The sequence below is a fragment of the Maniola jurtina genome, chromosome Z, assembly GCF_905333055.1.
Source record: "Maniola jurtina chromosome Z, ilManJurt1.1, whole genome shotgun sequence".
Taxonomy (NCBI): Eukaryota; Metazoa; Arthropoda; class Insecta; order Lepidoptera; family Nymphalidae; genus Maniola; species Maniola jurtina.
The window spans coordinates 14,214,681-14,227,761 of NC_060058.1; the positions used below are offsets into that span (position 1 = coordinate 14,214,681).

The window sequence follows — 13,081 nt, forward strand, 5'->3', positions numbered from 1 at the left end:
GTGCTTCGCTAGTGGAAAACAATTTACCGTTTCGAATAACGGATCATTTAAGCAAAATCATCTCAAAATGCTTCAATGCATAAAGCTATTGTATACGTCCATGCTTCAATGATTCTAAAATTTTGCGATGGCATATTTTTGGCATTTTTAGGATTCGAGGTTGGCAGATTTTTAGCAGTATTGGGCAGATTTACCATTTTTGAGATGGTCACACTGATCTATATGTGCGACAAGGATCTTTCGACGCGTGGCCAAAATCGGAACTAACACTGCCATATTGTGAAGTGTCAAACTCTCCCCTTGTATGTGGTGATGCTAAGTAAAAAGTCTCAAAATTCATTTTTTTATTTAAATATTATAGCCATTCCATATACATTAACCTCACAATATATTGTTAATAGATACAGCATAAATATGTCTGAATTTTATAACTATATTTAGCACAACGTAAATATATTATATAAGCCGATAGGTTACAAGTCCATGTCTATCAATGGTTTTTTTTTCATATACATATTTTCTTACTGTGAAAATAAAGACGGCTTTTCTTTCTCATTTAGTTAAAATTAGATAAAAGTTAATTGGTTTTCAACATTGACATTTTCAACATATTCTCTGAAATTGGTGACATTTTATAAGCTGGCAGCCTTTGTTCTACGACTACCCGCTGTCAATGTCATCCAAGTGTTAAAAGAGATGTACACATGGCACATTTCATGGTGTTGACGTGTTGTTGACTGTTGACAAGTGACAACTGACAATTACTGACGTTTGGCGATTTATTTTGTATGTTTTCTTCACCAATTCAATGGTTTTCTTTCCTTTCTTTTATCATAAACCTGCCCACTAAAATTTATATTTTTTTTATTTCTCGTTATCTTTTATCGCTGTAAAACTCACGTATTCTTTAATTGCAACTTCGTAACAGTATAGTTTAATTGATGACTAAAGCATTACGTGTTTTTTGCTATATGCTTCGTCTGCTAGTCATTTGAAAATATTGTGATGTCCATTTACTATTTCTTAGTGGTACTTGTTTTTACAATTGAATATGTGACTACAGAAGAAGAAACTTTACTAGGAATGACGAGAGCAGAAAGATTGAGTCTAAGGTAGGTAAATTATCTAAACATTAATTACATTTTTCCTTTTAAAGTACCTACTCCGTTGGTAGATAGTACATTAGGATTCGTTTCTCCTCGGGCGTTCTTAAACCACTCACAAAGGTTGTATGTATTTGATCACCTTTACAAATAGTTGTGCTCTCGCTACTTCGATTATGATGATAAAAACTTTTTAAATGTTGTCAATATCGTCAAAGATATGACACTGTGTACCTATAATAATATAGTTAACCACCACAGCTCTTACATTAAGCCTTACATTATTTGACCCTTTGAAAATTCATTAAAACTAATTTCATCTTCACTATAATACCAGCAAACCAGGACAAATCAGGAAAATAAAACCTATTGACCTCATTAATATACTACTAAAAGGTGTAGAGTAGCTTGGGTCCTACCTAGCCAGTTTTTTTCAGTCAGTTTTAATCAAACTGCTTACAAAATGTTTCAATACGAATATTATAACATCTCTGTGATTATGTTTATTTTAGGGAAGAATCCCGTAACATGTTCTACCATGCCTATGATGCATACATGGACAATGCCTACCCAGCAGATGAGTTAATGCCTCTCAGTTGTAAAGGTAGATGGAGAGGAGTCACACCAAGTCGGGGAGACATGGACGATGTCCTTGGAAAGTAAGCCTGATTTTTAAGTGACTAAATACTCATGTTATTACACTGTTGGTCCATTAGTATTCAAAACAACAACAAAGACATCTATTTTGTGAGTGAGACCCTTATCATTATGTTATTGAAGTCTTATTTTTTTTTTGTCAATATTATACAAGTTTAAAACAGCTGTGTGCACAAATATTTCATCAATACAAGTCAGTCATTTAGCCAATAAGGCTGACCTTATAGCTATTGCCACTAAATATACATCCATATTCCATACTAGTATTATGAATGTGAAAGTATGTCTTATCTGACTGTTTGTCTGTCCATCTGCTAGCTTTTCATGGCCCAACAGTTTAACCGTTTTTGATGAAATTTGGCACAGTGGCTTATATCCCAGGGACAGACATAGGCATTGACTTTTTATCTTGGAAAATGAAAGAGTTCCCACAGGATTTTTGAGAAACCTAGATCCTGCGCCATCTATCTCCTAAGGCCCTAAAGTCTAAGGTATACCTACAAAGTATAGTAGAGCCAAGATACTGTTTTTTTGATAATTGCTTAAATTCTTCACTTTGTCCTAGCTAAGGTTTTTATATTATACCAGCGCAGTGAAAGCTTCTGTCGCTCTCACTATGTTAAAGCATATAAAGCTTACCAAAAAAGATGCTCCTCTTTAATCTAAAGTTGTGCGCTTAATTATAGATTAATCGCAATGCGCCGATAATCCATACATAATATTACAGTGGACCCCCGGTAATCCGGCCCCTGTCTAATCCGGCACCCTCTGTAATCCGACATGTCTATTATTATTGAATTTACTAAATTTGACATACATAGTGAAGTATGATTTGTACTTTAGAGTATGTATGACTTATAGAATCTTATCATTGGATTTGTAATTTGTTGGATTACAAGGTACTCTTTCGTAAAAAAATCCGGACTATAGGGGGTCTTAGGCAGTAGTCTATAATCCGACAAACTCGATAGTTCGACAATTTCCTACAAAACGTTTGTCGGATTACCGGGGGTCCACTGTATATCTAACAAATAATTTCAGTTTCTCCTTAACGCTGGTGGACAGTCTAGACACTCTGGTGGTAATGGGTGACTTCTCAGAGTTTAGTCGAGCTGTAAAGTTGATCATCAATGACGTCACTTTCGACCACGACATCATCGTGTCTGTCTTCGAGACCAACATACGTGTGCTGGGGTATGTCAACTTACCATTATAAGCTTCAAATATATCACATATATGACACTGATCAGCAAGACGACATACAGACACAGAAGACGAGATACAGAGTCACAGACATATATGTCTGTGACATATTATAAATGCGAAAATCCATACTAATATTATAAATGCGAAAGTGTGTCTGTCTGTCTGTCTGCTACCTTTTCACAGCCCAACAGTTAAACCGGTTCTGACGAAATTTGGTACAGGGTTAGTTTATATCCTGGGGACGGACATAGGCTACTTTTTATCCTGTAAAATCAAAGAGTTCCCACGGGATCTTTAAAAACCTAAATCTCTAGTAGATAACAATTAGTACATATACTTATTTTAATACAATTCAAATACATATTGCGGTACTGTTTTCAGTGGTCTTCTATCAGCTCATGTTTTGGCGACGACTTTGAAATACGAAGTACCGGTTTTACAATGGTACAATGGAGAATTGTTAGCAATGGCTGAAGATCTCGGGCGGAGGCTTTTACCAGCATTCAATACATCCACTGGCATTCCGCATGGACGTGTGAGTATAAAATGTTTGATATTTCACTAACACTTAAATTCAGTTCTTCACTTTCAGTTAACACTTAATTAGTTAAAATACTACACACACACACATACACACATACGCATGCGCACGCACATATCGTTCCTTGTATACACCTATCGATACTCCGAGCACTTCTAATATTAGCATATTGGTGGCGTGACCTTGAAGTTTTTACCCATCTCAAAATCACTTAACGCTTAACCCTTATCCTTGAGTAACCTTCACATCAATACACTTCTATAAAATGTAGCTTGTGTCTTAATCTGCGACCGGCGACTAGATTAAGATATATATTATATAGAGCGTAGATAAAAAGAGTATTTTTTCAGATAAACCTTCGCCATGGAATAAAAGGTCTCTCGGAGTCAAGGGAGACATGCACTGCTTGTGCCGGGACCATGATTTTGGAAATGGCGGCACTCTCTCGTCTCACTGGCCAGCCTTTATTCGAACAGAAGGCCCACAGAGCTATGGACCGACTGTGGAAAATCAGACATAGGTATTACAATACTACTTTTTTAAAAGAATATTAGCCATGCTAATCATGACTAATACTCCCCTTTCCCCTCAAATTAAGCGTCAAGCTTGTGCCAGGAGTGGGTACGACAATAATGCAACGGGTGGGGTCTGAACCGCAGACCTTTCGGATTCAGTCAGTCTAAGGGATATAAACTAAATTAATTATTGTAGTACTTAAGAATAAGCAGTTTAAGAATAATGCGGTTAAGAATAGCAATATATTGAAAGTGACTAACCTTCTGAAAACTTTCCATCTCATATTACCAAATTACTGGACTATTAGGAACTGTGCACTGCCGAAGACTAAAAAGGGTTCGAACTCAGAGCCATAAAGCCACTTAAAAAAGAATGAACATCCACATAATAGCACATTATATCTGTTAATTCAGATCTAATATATATGTTTATTTTTCATTTCCAGAGCTTCAGATTTAATGGGCACAGTGATAAATATACACAATGGAGATTGGGTGAGAAAGGACTCTGGTGTTGGCGCTGGCATCGACTCCTACTATGAATACTGTTTAAAAGCATACATACTCCTTGGTGATGAAAAATATTTGGCTAGGTTCAATAGACACTACAATGCTGTTATGAAGTACATAAGCCGAGGTCCAATAATGCTGGCTGTTCATATGCATAGGTAACTAGATTTGACTTATTTTATCCCAGACTTCACCTATGATATTCGATAAACTGTATAGCGCAGTGGTGAGCGCTGTTCTCTTATAAATAGGAGGTCCCGAGTTCGATTTCCGGTAATGGCAATTTCAAAATTAGGTGATGGGCATGAAACCAAAACAATTGAGCCCAAACTGGACTGTCCTGCTAGATGCTACTTAACAGTACCATAATCATCTATTGTCATCCAAACATAATGTATCTACGGCATTCTGAACCAGTGGTAAATTATTTGACGATTCAAAAGCATTTGTAAAAGTCTATTTGAATAAAAATCTATTCTATTCTATCTGCAAAACTGAATTGGACAATTGGAAGTAGTCAAAAAATCTGCTGGTCTATTGCTGAAAAACTGCATCAATAACTACTACAATCTCAATTGTTGCGATTGGCTAAGTTTATGGTGTTCTTGTTCTTAATAATCCAATTCCTTACAGACCTCATTTGCAATCGCGTAATTTCATGGACGCCCTACTCGCATTCTGGCCAGGACTGCAAGTGTTGTTAGGGGATGTACGCCCTGCGGTGGAAACTCACGAAATGCTGTATCAAGTGATGCAACGTCACACTTTCATACCAGAGGCTTTCACATCTGACTTTCAGGTGAGTCTTCTTTATAGTCATATTCCTCACTGCAGAAGGTCATGACTCCTTTCCATTAATCACCAATGGCATAAAGCAAATAAGATTCGTCGTAGCGTGATACCCATAAGAGATTTATTTAAAACTCCAATGTTACAACCCTGCAAACAAATAATCTTAATTTTAAAAATGAACTCGTAAAACTTCTGTGAACTCGAAGGACCATTTGAAAGTTCGTCAAATCGTAGAATCAATGAAAGAATCTATGGCACATTTGGTACAACTTTGTGTTGTTATATGATTTATCAAAAACGCTGTTTAATATTTATATTATTTAATATGAACTCCTAAGGTTTATAGTTAAAATTATTAATTTAGGTCCATTGGGGTCAACATCCTCTGCGCCCGGAATTCTTGGAGTCCACATACTTTCTCCATCGGGCTACTGGGGACGACCATTACTTGCAAGTGGGCAAAATGGTCCTAAAGGCCTTGCAGCAACACACTAGAGTGCCTTGTGGCTATGCGGCAGTGAATGACGTCAGAACAAGAGTGCAAGAAGATAGGATGGACTCCTTCGTGCTGGCTGAAACCTTCAAATACTTGTACATGTTGTTCGGAGACGATAAAGACTTGCCCGTGAAACTGGAAGACTACGTTTTAACCACCGAGGCCCATTTCTTGCCGTTGTCTTTGGCCACTAACGGACGGAATAGCACGCATTTGAACATCAAAATTGATGACGACGACGAAGACAAGTATAGGAAGTAAGTCTATTTAGTAGATCTTATTTTGCGTCTATTGCGTTTGCAATATTCTGAGTATGGATTTTTTTTGAAGTCACCATATAACAAAAGCGTGTCGTTTATAGAACGTGTCCCAATACGGCTTCCCTCGTGGCGGAGAAGCTGCGTCAGCCGATGCGGCAGATGCTGGGCTCGACGGCCGCGCGACCGCCCGCGCGTCTGCGTCCGCTCAATGACCCGCGCCAGATCCACGCGCTCTCCGACATGGGCATATCCGTGCTCACGTTGCCCGACGGCCGCGTGCAACTGCTCTACACCACCAACACTGTAAGAACCCGTTCCCCCGCGTCAAATACTGGGGCCAACGCCCGCGCGCCTGTGCCTGCTCAAAGACCCTTGCCAAATCCACGTACTCTCCGACATGGGTATATCCGTGCTCGCGTTCCCAATGGCTGTGTGTAACTACTCTACACCACCAACATTGTAAGTAAGGCTGTCATAGAGCGCACTTTGACTTTGCTCAGCCTTAAGACACTTAAAACGAGACAGCGTCATTCGCTGGCATAAATCTGTCTTGTTTTAACTGAAACCGCTACGCTGCTGCCGTTACCCTTGTCAGATGCTAGTATTGTCAACCTCTTTCTTGGTTCGGGCCTCTCAATGTTTGTGGGTTTTTTTTTCTCTCGTCTGGCTTTACACTGATTAGCCAATGTCAAGTTTGTAGTTATTTACAAGTTAGGGAAACTATATGTATAAGTATGGACTTCGTCTGTGCCGGCGCCCGCCGACATACACGCGGCACCCCTTTAGAGCGCTTCCCAGTCAGTTCCACCACCAATAAACACCAGCAGAGCACAAAAACCGGTCACTTCTAACAAAAAAACACCCCAAAAGTCACAACACGCGCGCCATCAAACGCCACCACAGACGAAGTCCTGTTTGTGGGTTTCGTATTTTATGCATTTCGTGTATCGTTCATCCGATTGAGTTGAAACTTTGCCTAAAGATTTTTGACATTGAACTACAATAGGTTGCCCTCGAAACCTCGAATCGAAATAGAAAAATGAAAATAAGCAATGCAACACATATCAGAAATCAGCTGTTAGTTCTAGATACAAATACAATACACCGGTTTTAAGGTAGTGCATCTGCTTATAGGTCCCATGCAGGCTCAATGCTTAAATGACTTCAATAACCAATGCAAATTTCTTATATTGTTAATTAACTTGTTTCAGGCTAGATCAGCGAGAGATGCAGCTGAAGGTCTTACATTTATGCGCGAAATGTCCAAATGGAACACGTTGGGCGACACGGAGAATGGAGTTGTTGCCGCCGGAGTCAAAATCAACGACAAGATATTCCCAGCCGGCCCGGGGCATTTCGGGAAAGACATATCCGGAACAGACAGATATGTCGGGACACCCGTCTTTGTCACTCCCATAGACGCCTGCACTGCAGTGGAAAACAAAGAGGAAATAGAAGGAAAGTTTGCGATCGCAACGCGAGGTCAATGCACGTTCGCACAGAAAGTGCGCTTCATTCAAGAGGCCGGGGCGACGTTCGCGCTCATACTGGACAACGTCAAAGACTCCAGCTACGAAACCACCGCTCTGTTCGCCATGTCCGGGGACGGGAAGGACGACATTGATATCCCAGCCGTATTCCTCTACTCCCTAGAAGGCTTGTATTTGACTGAGGCGTTACGTGATGATCCCGAATTGACTGTGGTTATTGGCGAACTTAGGTCCATGAAACAGGAATTCGAAAATTTTTGCGACAACGAAAGTTGCGAACCCATCACTAACGCGAACATTTTACCCGGAGATAAGGAATCCTTCGACCACTTGAGAAAGGTCCTCAGTCAGCTAGTAGCTCAATTCGAGTTGTCTTTGTCGAACGAAGACCCGTCTCTCAAGACGTGCAGCGACAACACTCAGGATGTATACGTGGCCAAAGAGTTCGTGAGTGAGGATACGTGCGAACAGAACGTTTCGACGGTTAGCAATGACGTGAAAGAAGATACCAAATCTAGTGGCAAGCATACGAACGATGCGGAGAAGAATAAATCGGGTGATTTCTGACACAGGAGTATACCACCTTCATGCAATTGTACATAATTTATCAGTGTTCTATCAACATTTGTATAAAATTGTACATATTGAATTTTATATTAGGTTAAGCGTTATTAAGAGTTGTATAGATTTTCGTGCCTTTGAAATATGAATTAGTTGTTTTTTATATCACGTATTACTCTCTTCATATCTATTTTATATGGTTTCTTGAAAGTATATATAATAATGTATTATTGTTTGGCTAACGAAAGATGAGACACTTAAAAAGGCTAGAACATAAAAACATAAACCCTTCCTTTTGACTTTCCCACAGTCAGGTAAAAAAAGGGTACGACTGAATCTAAAAGTACATCACAGAAATAATCACAAAGTACAATATCATTTTATTATTTACTTGTACAGTAATCCTTAATACTGCTATTTTCCATATTTAACATGTTATACTAATGTTAGTGATGTGTACGTTTTAACTGGGATGTGTATGTACTTTTAAATAAACGCCATCATTTTAATTTTCACATTATATTTTGAATAAGTAGAATTTAATATTCAGATGAAATTCAACGAAAATAATAGGTGCTATTTTAAGGTACATAATTTTACTGTTGCATGAACATTACATTTATCTAATAATCTATTTATTATGTTATTGGGCGTATATTTGCCGCGTGCGACCAGTGTACGCCGAAGCCGACTTTCATACAAATACCAAAAGATCTTGGCGCAATTCGCAAGCAGCGTTACAGTTTGAATTGGGCTAAGGTGTACTGGAGCTTCTAAATGGATTTAATTTTGATATATTATTCTATTTTTATTTTTTTATTTAAAATATTGTTTATTTATTGAAATTCAATGAAATTTTCAAATTATTTATTAAAAAGTTACGTTCCAATCATACGTTTTATGGCACGCCTAAATTCAAAGAGATTTATAAAATAAATCAGGGTGTACTTAAAATGTACGAGTAAGTGTAAAATAAGAAAATATTTATCTATAACATCGACGACAGCAATAACAATAAGTCAAGTGCAATTTTACTGTAACGATCTTATTGCTAATATTCAGGGTGCAACCAAAACGCAAAAACTTAGCGTTATTTTTATACTACCTTAACATAATTCAATGCCTATATAATCATTTGCCTCATTTTGCAGTTTTAGTGATTTAGTATTTTTCAAACCCGCATTGTATAGCGTGCAAAACTCGGGTCAATGCTCCACTTACGACGCGGCATTGACTTCGAGTGACCTATTTACGTAACGTTCGTTGACCTCTAGCGTCACTCAGATGTTTTATTTCCGATAAATTGTGAACTTTTAGAAAGTACCTATAGGATTTTTTAAATTTTTTTTTCGTAGCTTTTTTTACGGTATCTTATAACTTGTCTTCGTTTTTGCAAGCGTTCTGGTTACACCCTGTATAACACACAAAAAATCTACCCATGTCCTTTATAGACTAAAACCATCATCTGTGTGTTCGTGCGTCGTTCACCTGACTATAGCCGTTTGATTTATTTGTTCGTGATCCGTGCATACGCAGTTGCGTGCGCCAATTTCAAATTTTAAGTAAATTTTAATTTTAAGCACTTGTCAGAGATAAGGACGCACGCGCAAAACTAATTTTATCAGCTTTGCCCTTTTTGTTTTTGAAAAAATTGTATAATTGAGTATAAAATATGTGTAATGTAGAAGTTAAATAAGTCAAAATGTTCGTACTTTAGGTAGGTATATATAGGAATACAACTATTGTATATTTGTAAAATTGTAAAAAAATTAAACGAAGCGCATGCCCACATTTGCTAGTATATAAAATATAAAATCACCCTATTATAATAGTTTTTATAGTCTAGCTAGATATTTCTAATTTTCCGCGCAGAAGTGGTTATCTGGCAGTTGACTATGGCATGTACGAAATAGACATTAGACTAGGTATTTCAGGAAAATCTATCACATTTACAATCAATTGGTTTCCAATTTGGTTTGTAATTCCAATAATACAAGGTGTAATCATTAATCATTTGTCTTACTTTGTAGTTTTAGTGATTTGGTATTTTTCAAACCCGCAGTGTACCTACAGCGTACAAAACTCGGGTCAGTACCACATTTACGACGCGGCCTGGACCGTTGACCTCTAGCTCCAGTCAAATGTTTTATTAGCAATATATTGTGAACTTTTTAAAAATACAGGTTATTTCGTGTTTTTATTTTGTGGTACCTTATCAGTAATCATCAGTACTATCTCCGACCTTCGTTTTTGCTTGCGGTTACACTTTGTATAGTGAAAAAAAAACTTAGTTACTGTATTAATTATACTTACCCTTTTTCAGTTTTTTTCGGAATTAACGCTCTTCTGAAAAGTAACGTTTTGGTAGATTATGTTAATTGCTGCGTCGTCGATTTATTTTTTTATAATATGGGTCTGTTTTACAACAATATCAACCAAACCAAATAAATTTTGTCTTTGCATTTTTGTAATATCTTTAATCTGAGAGTTTTTGTATTGGGATTTGAGAACCTGTTAAAATGACTACGTCATATTATAAAGTAAAGCTCGCTCGTTCGAAAATATTATATTCCTTGGTAAAGCTAATTTGACAGTTATAAAGCAGGCCCTAAGTATAAATATTTATGTAAAAAGAGGTAATGATATAAAATAAACGCAAGTATTCCACATTATCTATGCATTCTCGTATTATTTCCATTTAACCCATTTAAGTCTTACTCCAAACTTATATAACACATGCCACATGGTCAGTTATTATACATCAAGCTTTTCTTAACTGATTTAAATAATAATAAAGGGGCTCGCTTCCGGGCACGCACCTCTAACTTTTCGGAGCTATGCGCGTCTTAAGGGATTAAATATCGTTTGCTTTAACGGTGACTGAAAACATCGTGAGGAAACTTACATGCCTGAGACGCTCTCAGTAGTGTTCTCAAAGAAGTGTGAAGTCTGCCAATCCGCACTTGGATAGCGTGGTATAATATGGCCTAAACTCTTCTCCTGAGAGGAGTCCCGTGCTCAATAGTGGGCCGGCGATGGGTTGATCATGGTTATGATGATGATGATGATTTAAAGACAAACTTTCATGTCGCGAAGTTTGGTTTTCACGGGTTCCAAAGCTGCATTTTCCGGTGCGAGGGCGGCATTCTAGCACCTTGGGACCCCAACATCTATCGGCTTTCTGAGCGATCGATCGATTATTTTCAATCAAGGAAAACAAACAATCATAAATCTAAACCCTTTATAGTGTTTTCAACGCTGTTTTCAACATCTATCGGCTTTCTGAGCGATCGATCGATTATTTCCAATCAAGGAAAACAAACAATCATAAATCTAAACCTTTTATAGTGTTTTCAACATCTATCGGCTTTTCGAGCGGTCGATCGATTACTTTCAGTCAAGGAAAACAAACAATCATAAATCTAAACCTTTTATAGTGTTTTCAACATCTATCGGCTTTTCGAACGATCGATCGATTACTTTCAGTCAAGGAAAACAAACAATCATAAATCTAAACCTTTTATAGTGTTGTTGAAAACACTATAAAAGGTTTAGATTTATGATAGTTTAACCTTTTATAGTGTTTTCAACATGTATCGGCTTTTCGAGCGGTCGATCGATTACTTTCAGTCAAGGAAAACAAACAATCATAAATCTAAACCTTTTATAGTGTTGTTGAAAACACTATAAAAGGTTTAGATTTATGATAGTTTAACCTTTTATAGTGTTTTCAACATGTATCGGCTTTTCGAGCGTTCGATTGATTACTTTCAATCAAGGAAAACAAACAATCATAAATCTAAACCTTTTATAGTGTTGTTGAAAACACTATAAAAGGTTTAGATTTATGATAGTTTAACCTTTTATAGTGTTTTCAACATGTATCGGCTTTTCGAGCGTTCGATTGATTACTTTCAATCAAGGAAAACCAACAATCATAAATCTAAACCTTTTATAGTGTTTTCAACATCTATCGGCTTTTCGAACGATCGATCGATTACTTTCAGTCAAGGAAAACAAACAATCGTAAATTGAAAATTGAAAACACTGTAAAAGGGCCTTTTACAGTGTTTTCAACGCTTGAGTACTTGAGTGGGTAGGTACTAGATTAACGTCTCATATCAATCTATTTTCAATTCTCATTCTGTATGTTTATTTTGTTGTAAAGTTTTCTCAAGGCGTGATTTTATAGTTTCGCCTAAGGCGTTAAATTTGCTCGGACTGGGTCTCGGGTCGGATTAATGTATTTAACTTTAGGATCTTTGTGATTTTTCAATTACATAAAACTATAGAAAACTCCTTATTGAAAAATATACCTAGGTATACCAACACGTACTGACTGACTTCGTCAAGCTACGATTGCATAACGCACAGAATAGATAAAAGGAGAATAGCAAAAAGTCGAAACTCAAAACTACATCCGCTTCCATAATAATGTACCAACCTATAGCTACGTCATACGCGCGTCATGAATTTGATGTCACACGTATACGCGCGCGGCGCTCTTATTACTTCAACACACTATTTCAACACTATTTTTCAAGGCAGCTTCCTCATGTGATCAGGTGGAAACAATAGTGTAGTTACCAGTTACCTAATCATGTAAGCTCGACTTTCCAAATTAAAAATCTCAAGTTGCCCATGGATACGAAACGTCATCTGAGGAGTAAAATTTCATTCAGATCGTTAGTAAATCCATTTTGTTAGAGTCTAGATCTTGAACTCTATGTTATTGAGCAGTAAGTTGCGAATACTAAGCAACATTTAGATCGGATGCACAATCCTGGACCATATTCGTAGTCAAAAGGGGATATGTCTCAAAAATGGTTCCTATTTCGATGTATTTAGGTTTTCAGCGTCCATCATTATGGGAGATATGCCGTTTTGTAGGATGGAACGTATCTATCATGTGGGCGAGTATCGATCGGTGCGCGAGTGCGCGGCAGGACT

The 13,081-nt window shown here is 37.4% G+C and overlaps 1 protein-coding gene across 1 annotated transcript; it reads left to right on the plus strand.

Annotated features, from left to right (window-relative positions):
• The first annotated feature begins 764 nt into the window (after positions 1-764).
• On the plus strand, positions 765-10,803 carry LOC123880249 (ER degradation-enhancing alpha-mannosidase-like protein 3). Its single transcript, XM_045928268.1, has 10 exons — positions 765-1,112; positions 1,616-1,762; positions 2,802-2,954; positions 3,348-3,501; positions 3,858-4,027; positions 4,469-4,690; positions 5,166-5,331; positions 5,689-6,077; positions 6,182-6,383; positions 7,292-10,803. Exons 1-10 carry the CDS (start codon positions 1,006-1,008, stop codon positions 8,135-8,137), a joined length of 2,556 nt encoding a protein of 851 aa, XP_045784224.1. The 5' UTR covers positions 765-1,005; the 3' UTR covers positions 8,138-10,803.
• Positions 10,804-13,081: the final 2,278 nt, after the last annotated feature.

Coding starts and splice junctions, on each gene's coding strand:
- LOC123880249 (XM_045928268.1), top strand. CDS start 1,006: ATGTCCATTTACTATTTCTTAGTGGTACTTGTTTTTACAATTGAATAT. Junction 1,113..1,615: donor GCAGAAAGATTGAGTCTAAG/GTAGGTAAATTA, acceptor TGTTTATTTTAG/GGAAGAATCCCGTAACATGT. Junction 6,078..6,181: donor GACGAAGACAAGTATAGGAA/GTAAGTCTATTT, acceptor TGTCGTTTATAG/AACGTGTCCCAATACGGCTT.